General features: G+C 49.1%; 1 protein-coding gene across 2 annotated transcripts in view; it reads right to left on the bottom strand.

Annotated features, from left to right (window-relative positions):
* PTPRT (protein tyrosine phosphatase receptor type T) overlaps positions 1-17427 on the bottom strand; it is a 1083394-nt gene that overhangs the window by 32331 nt on the left and 1033636 nt on the right. For both annotated transcript variants that reach the window (XM_060122182.1, XM_060122183.1), the window contains 4 exons: positions 11579-11615; positions 10123-10220; positions 6954-7070; positions 2843-2997 (listed from right to left, as the gene is read on the bottom strand). In XM_060122182.1, coding sequence (XP_059978165.1) covers positions 2843-2997; positions 6954-7070; positions 10123-10220; positions 11579-11615 — 407 coding nt within the window. The remainder of the gene's footprint in view (positions 1-2842; positions 2998-6953; positions 7071-10122; positions 10221-11578; positions 11616-17427) is intronic.

Here is a 17427-nt window from a genome sequence, read left to right as displayed (position 1 = left end):
CACCTACATATGCCGGGCACACTGGAAATGCCTAGAAACGTGTCTTCCCCACCCCACTTCCCTCCCTCCATCTCTCCCTTCCTTCTGTCTTCTTCAGTGAATGGGGTGATGGATGGAAGCAAGGAGGGAGAGACAAGAGAGATCAGAGGAGGTAACTGAGACAGCAGAAACCAGGTCCTCTGAGCTGTCCCAATGGACTCACAGAGAGTGAGTCCTGAGCACCACGTCCAAAGCCTTGGGTTTGTCTCCACGTGCACCTGCTTTTCCAGGATCATGAGGCAGCAGCATCAGTAAACCAGAGCAGCCGACGGTCCTGAGACCCGGCTCCGGAATCAAGGCCCCTGATACATACTCGACTCTGACCGCTGGTGGCTTCCTTTCGGAAAATCTCAGGCCAAGTACAAAAGAGCAAAAGAACTCAATGAGACCCCATGGGCCATGGCCAGACCTTCCGAGATCAGTGGGTTCCAAAATCATAGCACCGAACGAGAGACAAATAGGGCATTTGCTTTAAATGCATATAGTTTTGGAAGTGAAGGCCAGACTGCCAGGAGGCCCATCTCCACTGCGTTTTCATTTCCCTCATGCAAACAAGTGTCTTTGCTTGACAATGCGAAAATAAAAGGAAACGAAAAGAGGAAGGGCGATGGACCAGGAAAGAAAGCAATGTTGAATGACCATAAATCCAAGGAGGACAGGCAGTGGACCAACCGACACCCACAATGGTCTGGAGAGTAAACCCTTGGAAATCCATCCTCCATCACCTGGCAAGTCTTTGATCTTGGTAAAATTTCATGGTTTGAATTGAGTAAAATCTGCCTTGTACTTGCCCCAGAATGCCTCCCCCCAAATCAAAACCCCCAAAAGGGACCCCCAATCAGGCTGGGCCTCAGGGTCTAGGAGGGAACCCAAAGAGCCACTCGTCCACGTCTTCTCCCAAGTCTCATCCTCGACCTGTTTTAGGAGAAAGCAGCAGCCCGACTTGATTTTGAATCTTGGATCCACCACTAGTGGACAAGCTGCCTGGTGTCTGTAAGCCTCAGTTTTCTCACACGTGACACTCTTCCCTACAGGGTTCTTGGGAGGATTGATCCGTTTATTTCAGCCTCACAGAGCAATTAAGCACATGCCATTTGGGGTCAGACCCCTGGGATCAAACCCTGGCTCGACCACTGACTAGCTGTGTGACCTTGGGTGAATGACTCAATCTCTCTGGGTTTCAATACCCTCTTCCATAAAATGAGGCTGATGACAATAGCATTAATAGCACAGTACACGTGAATTGCATGAAATTATGCTGAAAAAGCACAATGCACACAAATTGCTTAGCCCCGTGCCTGGTTACATGGCCATCTATTATAAATGTTTGCTACCTGTAGTCACCAGCTATTTACTGAGCACTAGATGGTGGGCTCGGGAGTGGGGATGTGAAGATAAGTCAGACATGGTTCCTGTCCTGAAGGATTAACAGTCTGGGGAGGGGGACAGCATCGAGAGGCAGAGAACAGTATATAATATTTTTAAGTGCTTACTATATGTCTGGAATTCTCTTAGGTACCTAGTATATGTTGGCCAACCCACTTAATCTTCAGGACAGCCTCAGGAGGGGGCACCACTCCGCTCAGGTGTGTCAGGGTGACTTGGTACGGAGACACAGACACAGGGGCGTCATGCAAGGAGGGCCTGATAAATGCTTGCCATTATCTCCCTTTCTTCCTTACCCCTGCTCTGGCTGCTCTCTGGGATATGGGACTTGGGGTGAACATTTTATTGTCCTCGAATTGTCATGAGATGTAAAGCAGAGACTATATGCGGAATGCTTAGAGAGCCCACGGGGCGATCCGTATGGCCTCCTCATCTTCAATGGACTCATCTGTGAAATGGGGTTTCTAATTCACACCTCGCTGTTGTGGCGAAGGTAAATGGGTGCTGTGTGAGAAGGGGGTGGCTCTGAGACACCTACAGCTTATGGTGTCTCTCCTTGACTTGGCTCAAGACCTTGCCTGACGTGGACACTGCCAGGGCAGAGATAACCTGCAGTTAAGAGCATGCGGGGTCTGAAAAGATGGACCAGGCCCAAGGTCACACTGGAAAAGAGAGGCGCTGGCGGGGGAGGAAGTGAGCATGCTAGTTGGCCTTCAGGTCTGGACATCCACCCTCCTCCAATTCCTAATGCCCCTGACATGATACTTCATCTCCGTTTAGGAGGATTCCAAGATGTGCTCATCACTCCCAGTGTGACTTTCTGGGTCAGAGCTGAAAATATCCCTTCTCCATAATAAGCTAAAACCTGACACTGTCCATTTACTCTCTACAAAGGACCCCGCAGGCCAGCAATTGATTTTTAAAATAAGAGAAATGAAGAGAAGCACACTTCCGCGGGGGCACCCTGCCGCCACGCTAAAGGCGAGCGTCTGGAGAAAATCATGTTAAATATCCTGGCTCTGCCATTTCACACCTGTGTGACCCGAGCACAGTATCTACCTTCTTAGCGCTTCGGTTTTCTCATCTGTAAAATGGGAATGACAATAATGGCCACCTCTCAAGGTTGGGTGAGAAGTAAATGAAGTAATGCAGGTGAAGTGCATGTGTAGCAGACGCTGTCAGTGCCAAGCCCACGTCCTCAGGGTCTTTACTGTTTCAGGGCAACAGCAATAATAACAACTGCTACTGCTACTATTAGTATTATTGTTGTTAGACTTAGGACCCTGGTCTCATCAGAAAGGGCTGGGAAGAGGGGACACAGGCAAAGAATAAAGGCCACTGGACAAGAGAGTACCCCCCTCACCAAGAGAGCAGAGCTGCAAAGGCCTCCTTGTTTAGGGCGGAGCCTTTCACTTACCTGCAGTGGACCACTATGGGCCCAGCTTCTGGGGGATTGAGGAACTTGACCTGGCGGACAAAGCCGAGGAGGCCGGTGGCATAGCAGGGGACGCCGTGGTCGGGCCAGCTGGTGAAGTGGAAGAGGCGGAGCTCCCGGATCTCATGGTAGCCTTTCTGAGGAGAGAACGGCCCTCTGTTCCTCCAGCTGCTGCCCCCAGCCACCCTGCCCAGCACCCATGGGGAGCCACGAGGCCATGAGCACTTAGGGTCCAGCTTCCCTGCTGTCAGGGAGGGCAAGGCCCTCAAAGGGTTAATAGGTGTTACTGCGCAGAGTGATTCTGCATCTCTTACATCTGGGAACTTCGGAAGTAAATAAAGTGAAACTGATGGTTCTACTGCAGGACTTCTCAGAGCCTTTACTGTGCTAACATACATGCTGAATTCCCAAGGGGGCTTATAACATTCACACTGTTTGCCCAGGGGACCCTCTTTTGATAAGTGTTTTTATAGGACTTATATTCAGCAGAACAGATTCAGAAAAATGTTAGACTTCAACTCCAAGTTCGAGTTGTTTCCAGGGGAATACAAGGACTTTCACTGATTGAGGACTGGTGTCCTTCAGTTCTCCAGTCTGGTCTATGATACTCTCCAGGACTTTCAAAATTAAAAAGGCAGACTTCTTTATTAATTAGATTCTCATTTAGAATGATAAAATATGAAACAAACAAAAGCAGAGCTTCTCTGACTGATGGGGGTGGTGGGGCCTGGAGCTCCCATCGTTCCCCTTCCCCTCCCTGCACCCTCCACACAGACATGCTCCAGGCCAAATGGCAGTTCTTGACTAGTCTATGGTCAGGTTATGCCTCTGAGCCTTTGCTTATGCACTGCCCCTACCTACCTTTCTCTACCTAGCAATCTCCTGCAGATACTAGAGGCGCTGAATAGGAAGAGTGTTCGATGGTTCATTTTTTCAGTTAAAAGATATTCACCGAGGGTTACCTGTGCCTAGCCTTGTGCTAGGCACTAGGAAGGTGGAAATAAAGGCCAAGTCCCTGTCCCTGGAACAGCTCATGGTCCAGTGGGGGAGGCAGGCCCCTAAGTGGACCTTTAATTCCATTAAAGTGCATAAAGGAGTGTCAGCTAATCCCATTAGGGAGAGGAGAAATCAGAGAAGGCTTCCTGAAGGAGGGGATGCCTGACCTGAGTCTTGAAACATATCAATAATGAAAATAATAGCTAACGTTTATTAAGCATCGACTATGTGCCTGTCACTCTTCTGACTTCTTCAATGTATTAATTAATTTAATCCCATATCAATCCTCATATTATCATCTCCATTTTAGGGATGAGGAAGTGAGGCTAAGCAAGGCTAAGGAACATGCCCAAGGTCACACAACTAGTAAGTTGTAAAGTTACAGTCTAAAGCCTAGCTGTCTGGCTCCACAGTCTGTCCTCCTAATCGTATGATACACTGAGGCTAAGTATTACCCAGTGGAAGGATGGAGGGATTCCTAGGCAGAGAGGCAGTTGGGGCAAAGGCCTGGGGACAGGACTTAGCAGAGTATGTGAAAAGAATCACGAACAGCCCAGGGCAATTCCAGAGAAGAGTGGAAGACAGGCAATGACGGACAGTGGGATGGGGCGGGGGGTGGGGGTGGGCGGGAGGCTGGGCGGGTACTGAATGCTGCAAGGCTTTGTATCCCACTTTAAGGCCTTTGGGGTTTATCCCAGAGTCATCGGGGAGCTATAAGGAGGCTGCCCAGATGGTTGCACAGAAGAGGAAACGCATCACCAGATGGGCATCTTGGAAGGATCACACTAGCCGCTACGTGGAGGAAGGATTTGGGGGGGGTGTTGGTGGGCTGTGTAGAGGGCGCCAGGTCCCCTTTCCTGGGCCAGTGCCCCCATCCCCAGCTACCCTGACCTTGGCTGTGGACAGCTAAAAATTACCCCTTCTTCAGAGAGTTGCTCTCAGCTGAACAGGAACCACCTCCTTTGGGAGTGGGGGATGGGCAGCTGGCATTCAGTGACCAACCGATTTTGTCAGTTTGCCCAGGGCTGAGGGGTTTCCCAGGACATGGGATTTTCAGTGCTAAAGCCAGGGTGGTCCTGGGCAAACCAGGATAATGGGTTACTCTCATGGATGTGCCAAAGAACCCTTTGCCTCAAGATGGGCCCAACTCTTGTGGTGTAACTCATGCCCCAGATCTCCCTGTGGGACCAGGCCACATCCTTGCTCAGCTCCTTCCCCGCCCTGTACTGCCTCCCTCACCCCCCTTCTCCCCTGGGTTCTTCCTCAACACATCATCAAGGGCACCCAAATCCCTACCTCAGGCTCTGCTTCCTAGAAACCTAAACTAAGACTGGGGGCAAGACTAGAGGCAGAAGCGCCGTCAGGAGGCAGCTGCAGGGTCTGGGCAGGAGTGAACAAAGGCTGGGGTTAAAGCGCTGACAGAAGAACTGAAGTAGAAGATAAAACAGCTTCGAGAATACTCAGAGTTTTTCACCCCACCCTCCAAATCAACTCAGCCCCTGGAAGCCCTCGTTCAAGCCCACACCACCTGCACTGCAACTGTTTATCAAGGGTCCTCTCTTCCTGGTGGGACTGTGTTCTCTTCAAGGGACAGACAACGCTTCCTGTTTATTATTTCTGGGTCCCCAGGAACTGATTCTGAGCTGATAACCCAGGCAGTGTTTGCTGAGCACCTGTGGAGAGGCTGGCTAAGTTGAGTTAATCCTCCGAGGCCCGTGGAGACCTTGAAGGGTGTCTTCCTATGGGTAATAGCTTCCCTGGTGATTGAAAGAAAGACAAAAAGACAGCCTGAGAAACGACTACGACTCCTCAACACACTGGGTGGGCTGCAGTTCCCCAAGGCCTCCCCTTGGCTCAGAGTCTGGGTCCCCAGTCACCCAGCTCGTGCCCAGCACCAATCGCAGAGGCTGGTGTTCGTGGCACTACGTTCCAGGCCTCAACTGCAGGAGTGCTGGCTGCTAGTGACTCACACGTGCCCCCTTTTCTGGAGAAGTGTCCTCAGGAGCTGTGGCCCACCCTGGAGGTTACCCCGCAGCGGCTGGTCCGCAGCCAGTCAGTGGACTGAGTACAGCAAGCGGGCACCTCTGCGGTGTGTTTACGCTCCAGAGGCCCCCATGGGTCAGGCCTAGGCTAGACCTTGCCAGAGACTCTGAATTGCCCTGCCCCTTCCTCTTTCCTCTCCAGCTTCTCTTGCTGTCTTACAAGTTTCTCTGGGAGCTCTCCCTTGATACACCACGTATAAGGGAAACCTTGTCTCAGGCTCTGCTTCTAAGGAACCCAGCCTAAGATCACAGCAATGTACCTTGTAGCTGAGGGGCGTCCTTCCCTCCTGGCTCTTCATCTGAGTCTGCAGATATGGGCCTTTAGGAGCCCAGGGGTTGGAGGGGGCAGTGTTGGAAGCAAACAGTGTGTCCTGCCAGCACCGTGCATGCAGGAAGGGCACCCTGCATGTGCCTGCTTTGGCACTCACAAGGACCTGTCAATCCCCAAGGGCACAGTACTCAGAGCACCGAAGTCCCTGGTGTTTTTGCATCCTCAGGCCTGTGGCCACTTGGTTCATTAATGATGTTACTTTTAGAAAATGGCAGCTATGGTTTTGACAACTGTCTAGACACTGGTAAATGTCCCTGTGGGACAGTCACCCCCAGCTGAGAACCACAGGCCTAGAACATGTCAAGATCTTCTTTCCCCTCCAGACTCTGCATGGTTCTTTCCCTCTTCCTGGGATAATATTTCTCCTGCTCTTCCCTTGGCTGGCTCTTTCTCATCCTTCACTGTCTGCTTAAATGCCTCCTCCTCCTGGAGGTCCTCTCTGATCACCCCATCCTCCCGTGGATTTCTGTCTCCCCCGCTTGGCATGTTTCCTCTGTGGCTTTTATTACCGTATGTCATTATGCTATTTGTCTGGCGAATTCTATTTGTCCCTCCTGCTAGACGCGGGGTCCTTTGGAGCAGGGTCCACGTCCAAGCTGATTGCCGATCTCTCATTGGTGCAGGGTGGGTACAGAGCAGCCCCTTGGTCGCTGCCATGTCCTGGGTGAACAAACAAGCCCGCCTGCCTGGAGGGCAGGCTGCACACGGCCGCAGGGAAGCTTACCTTCTGGACTGTGAAGGTGCGGATGATGTACTCCGCCAGGGGCTCTGTTTCGATCAGGGTGACTTTAATGTCTCCGTAGACCTCCATGTCATCCGGCCAGTATCGCACACACTTCACCTGCGGGCAAGGACAGGGACGGTACGAGTGAGTGGGCGGCTGAGCGTGTGTGGCCATCTCATCTGGCTTCCCGTCCGAATAAACTCAAGGGCGACCTTGGTGGACTTTCAGTCAAGGCATTCTCAGCTGGCCGGGGAGGGTAAAATACACAGGGACCAGCTCACTCCTAGAGGAACTGGAGCCGCGGGGGATAACGGTGGTACCTTCTTTGGCAGAGCTCCTGGTACTTTTCAAATCCATTCCCACACTAAGAGATCAACTAGATCTGGGTGAGATAGGCAGGTGGTGATCTCCCCACTGTACAGATGAACATCGTACTCAAGTCGGGAGGTTTGGTGACTTGTCCAAGGTCACGTGGCCAGTTTTCTACCTCTGGCTGAGTCCTCTTTTTCTGCGATAGGCTGGGGCAGCTGAGTAGTATCAGCAGAGCAGAGATGAGAATAAAAGGTGGGAATAGTGAGGAGGTGGAAGCAGACATGGCGGGGAGAGGGTCATTAATATTACGAGGGGGCTGGAAGGAGAAAGGCTCGTTGCTGGGAAAAGGAAGGAAGGTGCTGGGCTCAAAAGGAAGACGTTTGCAACGGCTCTCTGCCCCAGGGGTGGGTGCAGAGGCCGTGAACAAGCCACTCCCACACCTGGTTCTGAGTCACATGCCGCAGGAGGAAAAAGAGATCGCTTTCCCCGTAAAAGAACAAAAGTATTACCATTCCGGGGGACGCCGAGCGGCTTAGAGTGGCATTTCCCACAGTGTGTCCCGCTGGGTGCTGATAGGTGTTAGGTAAAAAACAAGAAACAAAAACAAACAAAAAAAGGTTTTGTGGTCAAATGAGTTTGGGAAATGCTGGATTAAACAAAGTTAAATAGGCCACTTCGCTACAGGACCGCTCGGCTCGTTCACGTGCTAACGCTAATGTGCTTTTCGACTCTCCGAAAGGGGCAAAGAGTACACAGCATTTCCCAAACGTATTTAACCATGGAACCCCCTGTTCGCTAAGCATCATGCAGACGAGCATCCCGTGGAACCCACTTAGGGAAATGCTGATTTAGTGCAACAGGGTTTGCAGGCAAACGGATGCATTGCTTCGTTCTAACGCTGTAGCTGAGAAGCTTCCAGAAAGTACTGAAACCTCTCTGAGCCTCAGCTTCCTAGGAATAACGATCGCTAACACTTACTAACTGCTTACAGCGTCCAGCTCTCCTTGCTAAGTGTTCTACAAATACTTTACACGGATTACTTGAATTATTACTTATCATCACACCCTGATGATGTAGATATTATTATTAGCCCCATTTTACAGATGAGGAATCAGAAGCACAGGGAGGCTAAGAAAATTGCCCAAGGTCAGCTGTCAGTAAGGGATGGAGCTAGGATGCAAAGCCAGGCCATCTGAATAATTACCAGGAACATCGCCTTGTACGATTGCTGTGAGGTAAAGTGAAGTAATGCATAGTGCGCAACAGTGTCTGGCACAGAGCTTCGCTCCTAGCAGGAGTTTCACGAAGAAATTGCTCTCCTGTCCCCTGTCCCAATTCGAATTAGATTCACAATCAAGGGAATCTGTCTCCAGTTGGGGGGACATGTTCTAGAACAGGTTGGAATGTGCCTCTGAATTCTTAAATCCTGGGCTGGACATTCTGTCCACAGTAGCTGCTCCCTGGGCCTGAGTCCCTGGGGCGCAGTCTTGAGTAGGGATACCATGACCAGGGGAACGAGAGACAGGAGTCAGGGATCGTGGCCGGGTGACTTCAGGGCATTCACTCCACTCCTTTGGGTCTGTTTCCTCATCTGTAAAAGTGGGCAATGGACTAAATAAGAGTGGGCTCAAGGACAAAGTCTCTTCTGGCCCTCAATTCCTGTTAGGCCACGAGATGTCCAAAGCCCTTTGCTGAATCATGACTGACAGCCCGGATTCTCCCCCTTCCCATTATCTTGGAGGCCAGGACTCTTCATTTTAATGGATTATCTGGTTCTTGCCAGAAGAAAAACTTACCTGCCCTGTCTTTAGTTAGCTCATGTGGTAAGTAGAGAGGCCCTCTTGATTCTAGCGTCTGTGCACCCAGCACCCACCCACCCACATGCCACGGTTTACCAAGTAGGCAAAAGCAAAAGCTGGGAAGAGAGTCCCATTTCTAAGCCCCAGGAGTAGCTAAGGAGCACACAGGAGAGAGTCGAGACAGAGCAGAGTGAGAGACCAAGGTCTAAACCCTGAAGAATGTCAAGGTTTCGAGGAACAAAGGGTCAGATGCTGCCGAGAGGTTGAGTACAATGAGAAGAGAGAAATGGCTATTGGATTTGTCAACATGAAGGATGCTGGGGATACTGACAAATCACTGTGGGTGGGATGGAGGGAGCAGCTACACTGCAGTGGGTGGAAGAGAATGGGAGTGAAGCAGCAGAGCCTGTGTGTGAGATTTCAGGCTCTGGCAGAAAAGTGGGGACAGGAGCAGCAGTTTCGTTTTGCCTGCTTTATACTTTTAAGGGGGAAGGTACTCAGGATGTCTGTATGCTGAGGGAAATAATCTAGCAATGGGAAAGAGAATTACTTTCCAAGTGAGAGGGGGAGAATGAGACATTCTTGAGCGGAATCTGTGATTCAAGGCACTAGGAATTGCCTTTGAAAGGGCAAGAGTCACTTCTCCTATCACATTAGGCTGCGCCATAAGAAACAGATGATATCCTACCATTTGGGGTCAACAAAAACAGCCATGTCTTATGGTTCAGCCTGATAATAGAGGAGAAGAATGAGAAGATGGTTGTAGACACAAGTAGGATGCAGCTTTGCGGTGTGAAGATGAACATTCACGTCTGATGGCTGTAATTCCCTCAAAGTCTATGAGATGACGTCATCAGCGGACAGTGAGGGTGGAGAAAGGGGCGAGAGGGTTTTGAAGGGAAAAGATGTTCCTCGACTATGAACAGGAGGGAGGACTTCTCCCGCATAGGGTGCCGTGAGGGTGAAATGTGGAACGGGAGGCACTTGGCACAGCGAGATGCTGGGCAGTGGAATGCCAGCCAGCAAACTCCATCCCGGCACCCATGGGAGGGGCTTACCCTGCCCACTTCCACGAGGTTTGTGACCATGACGATGCTGGCCGAGTTCTCCTGCCAGATCATCCTCCAGAAGTCCTTTACGGTCTCCTGCATGGGACCTGCCAACAGAGAAGGTGTCAGGGTCAGACTGCAATGGCAAGGAAGCAGACAAGAGGCTTGTCCCTCCCGGCTGGTCGGTCAAGGCTCCGGATGGGTGAGTAAGAGGGAGGTCAGCGATTCCCATGGGGACACAAGTAGCGGAGACTGGGGACTGAAGCGTGTGAGGTCAGAGTGTGCACGAGAAAAGCCACACTCCAGCTAGCAGGGTCTGCAGCGTCCCCTGGAAATGCCCGCAGATTCTCCTCTTCGTCGCCCTCCTGCTCAGACCCTTGCCACCAGCCCCACTTTCCCGCCAACCCATCACCTTATATTAGGGGTTAATGACATAGCTTAAGGGAGTTTTCAAAAATTGGGCTCCAGAACCTCAGTGAGAGATGGGAAGGAAATTGGGGTGGGGGTGGGGTGGGAGGGCAGAGGAGCTGCCAGGAGTCAGATGCTGAGAGCACAGACAGAAGATGCCCGATTCTGAGCTTGACAAATGCATTTGTCTGGAGCCTGGACAGAAAGGAGGGAAGACAAACAGACAAGAAATGGGACACAGAATCTGAGAGTCCAAAGCAATTTCCTTGGAAATTTCTCTTTCAATGTCCTGGGCCTCCATCGTTTTTAAAATGACAAGAGTAATAAGTGTATCTGATACAAAATTTTGAATGCCATTTTTCTATACATATATATGTGTGTATATATATTGTATTTGCTATAATAAGTGTTATATCTATTATACGTATTCTCCCATGCCCTTAAAAACTCTTACCTGCCATGACATTTTTCATAGCTGCATAATTTTCCATAATATGGAAGTGTCACACTTGAACCAATCTACCAATTAATTGATGGGCGTTTAAGATTTTTCACTTTTTTTCCTATTAGATAACACTGTGAAGGGTATCTTATTATATGTGTCACTGTCCACATATATATAATCATCCACAGGATTTCCTCCCAGCACAGTTTGAGAGGTATAGTCATTTTTAAGTCTTCTGATAACATCCTGGTAAGTTGCTTTCTAGGAGGTCGGCTGCCTCTCTCTCCCGTGCACACGCCCATCGAGGAGATAAGGCACCGCGAGCTCCAGGTCCGAATGGTGGATATTGACGGCACATGCCTGAGGCCGATGCTTTTGGTCCAGGGCCCATCTCTCTTGACCATTTCCTAGTGACACCTCCTTCCTCTCTCCCTTACGTCCCTCCCCCCATAGCTGAACTTGTCACCTCCTTCCTTCCCAAACAAATGAACAACCTCGAGACCTCGGGAGGCTCTCCAGCCCTGCTCCTATATGACTTCTTGGCTGGTAGAAGCTCATTCCTCTCCTCCAGTGTAAGGCAAGGGCCCTTTAGAGGAAAAGGAGGGCACTTACCTTGAGTAGCAATGTAGTGCCGAGGCCGATGGTACCCCTGCATGACAAAAGAAAAGTACAGTGAAGCTTACAAACAGCACAGTACCAATAATTATCCTTTCCAAGGCTCAGTCTCTTCATAAGCAAAACGAAACTAGCGTTAGACATTTCCCAGGGCAGTGGCAAAGATTAAATAAGATAATGCACGTAAAATGCTTAGTCCATCGCTAAATGTTAGCTATTATTATAGTTCCTTGTGAGGGGCCCGTACAGGCTTGCCTTGGAGCCACGGACTGGGAGCAAAAGTCAGATGGCCATCAGTTATGGCTATGCACCCAGAAAAAGGTGGAGAAGGAATTTTCAGGTTTCTGTGGGACATCAACCACCACCAAGTCTTTCCTGAGCCGTGATTACATGCAGAACACTGTGCAAGGCCCCGTAAGGCACCTGAAAGAAGAAAAGAATCACCTTGCTGGCTCCTCGCATCAGTAACAATTAGGAAAAGATGTCACACTGCCTCTCCGTGCTACATGGCTGGGCTTGGAACTGAAGTTCCTTTCATTTGGGGGGGTGGGGAACCCCAGGTAGGTGTGCCCTAGAGACTGATACAGCCACTTTCAGATTCAGAGATCAGTTTCTGATTTCCCTGTACGTTTCAGAGTCTTCAGGAGGCCCTGCTGGGCTCTGATGTGTGGTTACTCTGGTGCCCCATAATCCTAATCATTGGGGAACGGTTGAGGACAACCTTCTCTTTTGTCTGGGCATGTCCTACATGGAGGGTCCCCTTTTTTGCTACAGAGAGGAAGTATATCATATTGGGTAGAAGTTCAAGTTTTGGAGACAGATCTGCACTTAGTACATAACATTGAACGTGATTAGTATTTATTGAATGAGTAAATACACGAATGAAAGGATAAATCAAAAAAATATATATATGCCAATTATGGAGCCTGTTGGTGGAGAGGGTGTTGGAAAGTCCTGAAACTCCACTTTCTTTTATAGTTAACAATCTCAGGGAAAACAAGTCCGAAAGTCTAATGAACGCCTATTTTTGTCTTAAACGTTGCTGATGAGTCTTTGTGTTCTGCTGAGGAGGATGAGCTGCCTCAAGACCCTCTTCTTTAGGAAATCAAATAGAAAAGTCATCTGCATGGTTCGTGGAGAAACAGACATGATGGTGTCTCAGAAGTTCTGGATCTACTTTCTGATTCAAAGATTCATTTCTAAGTCCCCTGTACATCTCTCTACCTCAGATTTCCACTTGCTCCATAAGTATTTAGTAGGTACTTTGTAAGAATTACCTGGCATACTCTAGTAACACCTGGGGTGACTGTCAATAACAACCCAAGGCCAGTGTCATGGCCACAACTGTTGGATTAACCACCAGGAATCAACAGCCCCACCTAAACTCTCTGTTTGCGTGGTCCTGTCTTCTTAGTGGGGTTGTCAGCTTCTTGAGGACACACACTGCCTCCTAAGTTTTAAAAAATTTTCTGTGGAGCCTAGCACCGTGTGAATCTCAGAGCAAATGCCCAATAAACAAGCTGTTGAGAGACCAACCAGAAAGGCAGCATATAGTTATTAGAGAAATGCACATCAAAACCACAATGGGGTACCACCTCACACTGGTCAGAATGGCCATCATTCAAAAGTCTCCAAATAGCATGCTGGCGAGGGTGTGGACAAGAGGGAACCCTCCTACACTGTCAGTGGGAATGTAAATTGGTGCAGCCACTGTGGAAAACAGTATGGAGGTCCCTCAAAAAAACTAGAGTTGCCATATGATGCAGCAATCCCACTCTTGGGCATATATCTGGACAAAATTATAATTCAAAGAGATACACGCAGCCCTATGTTCATAGCAGCACTATTCAGAATAGCCAAGACATGGAAACAACCTAAATGTCCACTGACAGATGAACGGATAAAGAAGATGTGGTACATATATACAATGGAATACTACTTGGCCATAAAAAGAATGAAATAATGCCATTTGCAGTGACATGGATGGACCTAGAGATTATCATACTGAGTGAAGTAAGTCAGAAAGAGAGAGACAAATACCATATGATATCACTTACATGTGGAATCTAAAATATGACACAAATGAACTTATTTATGAAACAGAAACAGACTCACAGACATAGAGGACAGACTTGTGGTTGCCAAGGGGGAGAGGGGGTGGGGAGGGATGGATTGGGAATTTGGGATTACCAGATGCAAACTAGTATATATAGAAACAACAAGGTCCTAGTGTATAGCACAGGGAACTATATTCAATATCCTGTGATAAACTATAATGGAAAAGAATATGACAAAGAATGTATATATATATAACTGAATCACTGTGCTGTTCAGCAGAAATTAACACAACATTGTAAACCAACTACGTTTCAACAAAATAAATTAAAAAAAATAAGAAAGGCAGCATAGCATGGTAGTTTTATGCATGGACTCTGAATTTAAGCTGCCTGGGTGTGAATCCTGGCTCTGTCCCTTTTACGCTGTGTGGTCTGGGGCAGGTTACTTAACCTCCTTGTGCTTCTATTAATTTTTGCTGTTAAATGGGGATAACAGCATTTATATTACAGCCTTGCTGTTAGGGTTGTGAGTTAATATATGACAGTTATTATGTATCAGGCACTAGTCTAGGATTTAACATATATGTCTTTGCTATTATTATTATTTTGTTATGTATCTGGAAAGCATTCATTGAGTGCCTACCATGATTAAAAAGTCTGTTTTGGCCATCACGGAGATCCTGAGATGGGAAGCCCTTCCCTCCCCTTTGCTTTCCTGCTCTGCCTATAAATGTAGTAACTGAGCCCTTCTCTGAGCCGTGAGGGGTAGGAAGGAAGATGAGAGGCACAAAGAGCTCTCTGTTCCTTTGAGTTAAGATGGACAGTGATTCCCAGGCTCACAGGAAGAATTAGACTATGGGAGTCTTGAGTAGGCTTGGGAATAGAAAATAGTACCCTACAGTGTGGAAAGATGCGCTTTCTCAAGTCCATCCTCTTCTGTCATCCCCACATCATTCCTTCTTACAGCCTTCATCCTCCCTGATCTGGGCCAGGACAATAGCCTCATGCTGGCCTCCCTGCCTCCAGTCCAGTCCCAGAGTCCATCTGCTTCCTGCCAGAATGAACTCCCCAGCGTACATCTGATTATGTTGTTTCCCCACTTAAAAGCCTGCAGTGGCTCCCTGTTTCCTGTACAATGATGTCCAAATGCCTTAGCTTGGGACTAATCCCCTGTCTCCATCCTCATCTCCAGCCTCATTTCCAGTTGTCCCTCTCCGGGCCCTTCCATGTACCCTTTGCCCCAGCTTCCCACACTGCACTTCAAATGAGCCCTCCTTCCTCCTAAGCCCTGCAGGGATTGGTAGATGCCCAGTTAACACCTTTACAATGTATGTTGTAACAAGTTTTTTTTTTTTTTTTTTTTTAATATTTTCTCCTTCTGGGCCATGGGACAGGCCACCCAGAGCTGGGTATAGTTTTCAGCAGAGACTGGTCGGTGGCATACATGCATGAATATGTCTCTGAGGTGAGGTTGGGGCATTCCTTTAAGGCCTTAATTGGCAGACAAAAGGCAAAAGACAAAATGCATGGGATTTGGAAGATTCTAACACACTTCAAAGTCAATGGGATGAAATTCTGAGCAAGAAATTCACATTTCAACTGTGGGAGTCAGACGACTTGGTTTCACTATTTTGTTCATTTGTTTGCTCACTCAGTCCTTCAATATTCAATTGACAGGTATTAACTGAGCATCTACTACTCTGTACAAGGCACTGGAAGTACAAAAGTGGACCTGACGGATGTGGGCTCAGATTCTGAGTAGCTTGTAGACATCAACAAACTGGGATAAGGGCCACCAAGAGCAAGATGTGCCAGGAGGCCAGAGAAGTGTTCTCTGAGGTCATGGCAGTTGAACTGGCCCCTTAAGCCTAGTTTGGGCGTCTCAACATCCCTGTTATTCCCATTTCATCCCTTCAGCAATATTCTCAGTTTTCCTACCACCCTCCCCACGGCTCACTGGCTGTCTTGCTCTTCTTCAGAAGCAGCCATCATGTTTCCACCTATAAGCCTTAGCACTGGCCCCTACCCACGCCTGCTATGCCTGTCCCCACATAACCGAGTGGTTTGCTCTCCCCTTCCATCCAGGCTTCTGCTGGGATGGCAGTCACCTCCACAGTCAGCCCTTACCTGCCCACCCTGACATCCTTGGTTCTTTTTGCTTTCTCTGGTTTACTTCTCTTCAGGGCACTCACCACCGAAGTCTTTGTTTATTTACATGCTTATCATCTGTTTTCCCAGTTGAATGAGAGCTCCAGCAGGGCAGGGCTGTAATGGGCTTGCTCATGGCTGTGTCCCCAGCATGGAGAAGTCTGCCTGGGCAGTCAGCCCCAATAAATGCATACAGAATGAACGCATGCATGCTGCGTTCCTGTCCACACGTGGCATCCAAGTCAAGAGACCCTCTCTGGCCTCCAGGAACCCACGCAGTCCCCAAGAGAAAGCATTCTAACCACCTGACTCTTCAGCAATGGAGACGAGAGGAAACGTACCGCTCACCTGGGGCTGCTCTGGGGATTTCCCAAGAGCTGGTACAGAAAACTTCCTAACCTTAAAAGAACTTTGAGTTCACTTAAGTCCCACCTACACGCACATGGACTGCAAACCGGTACTGGGCCTGCCTCCAGCTGCCTGTGAGCAATGGGAAAGAGGTTTGCATCCAACATGCATTTATCTCACTCCGCGCCCATGCATCTGTTACTTATTGGGGACCCAGAGACGATATTTATTTCCAGACTGGTAATTTATAACAGGTTCAAGTGGCCAATACATTCTCGGGTGTGCAAACAAATGTGCCGGAGGTATGGTTCAGACAGGAGGAGAACCACGGCCTCTGGAGGCCTTACAGGGCTGGCCCCATCTAGCTCATTATCCAAATGGAGTTGTTTTAATGACTCGTCAAGATCCAATTGTGGATAAATGATTCTAGCATGGGCAGTTAGCCCTCTGGAGTACAGGGAGGATTTTGGCTGGGTGGAAACCAGGGCCAAGGGGTGAGCCCTAGACAGCTACCTAGGGTGTGTCTGCCAGGAATCCCCCCAGAGACCCTGGGAATTTTGACTTTGCTGGAGTGTACAGGGGGTCACAACTGATGTGATCCCCCTCCCCTCCACCCTGTACTGCTCACGCTGTGCTAAAAGGAGCTCATGCTTGGTGTCTTCTCTGTCCCTCCATTGACTCTCTATTCCCTTCCCTGCTCTGCTCGTGCCCTGGGAGGTTGACCTGTATGGAGGACACCACGGGCTTCCATACCCTCCAGCTGCTAGTTGGGTTTGGTCAATGCGGAGCAGAAGCAGGAGCTCAGAGGACATTGGGAGGTTGGGGTGTAGGTTCTTTTGGGTCTCTCCCTATCAGGTCACCATGGCTTGGCCTTGACTTTCCATCAAAGGCTACAGCTCCAATCACGCAGCCCCCTGCTTACAGCTACTCTCCCTGCTCTCAGGAGCTTGAGAGCTTCCTGTTGGTTCTAGCCTGGGGATACTGAACTCCTGCCACTTTGCCTCCCCCTTTAGTTTCCTTTAATCCTGTTCCTACTGTTATTAAATTCCCTTTGAGTGACCCTCTGTCTCCCAGTAGGACCCTGACAGATAGACACTTCACATCAGTTGTCACATTCTTACGGGTTGGCATCATCCCATTTTACAGACATCAGAATGGGTAAATAATCTGCCTAAGAGCATAGGCTAGGGAGCAGAAAGGCCTGGATTCACTGTGGCCTCTGTAAGGACTGAATTCATGTCACGACTTCGGTCTCGTGAGCCCTTGACTCTAACCACAGCACAGAGTCCCGTA

Source organism: Lagenorhynchus albirostris, chromosome 15 (assembly GCF_949774975.1).
Source record: "Lagenorhynchus albirostris chromosome 15, mLagAlb1.1, whole genome shotgun sequence".
Lineage (NCBI taxonomy): Eukaryota > Metazoa > Chordata > Mammalia > Artiodactyla > Delphinidae > Lagenorhynchus > Lagenorhynchus albirostris.
This window is presented reverse-complemented; position numbering and strand designations above follow the sequence as displayed.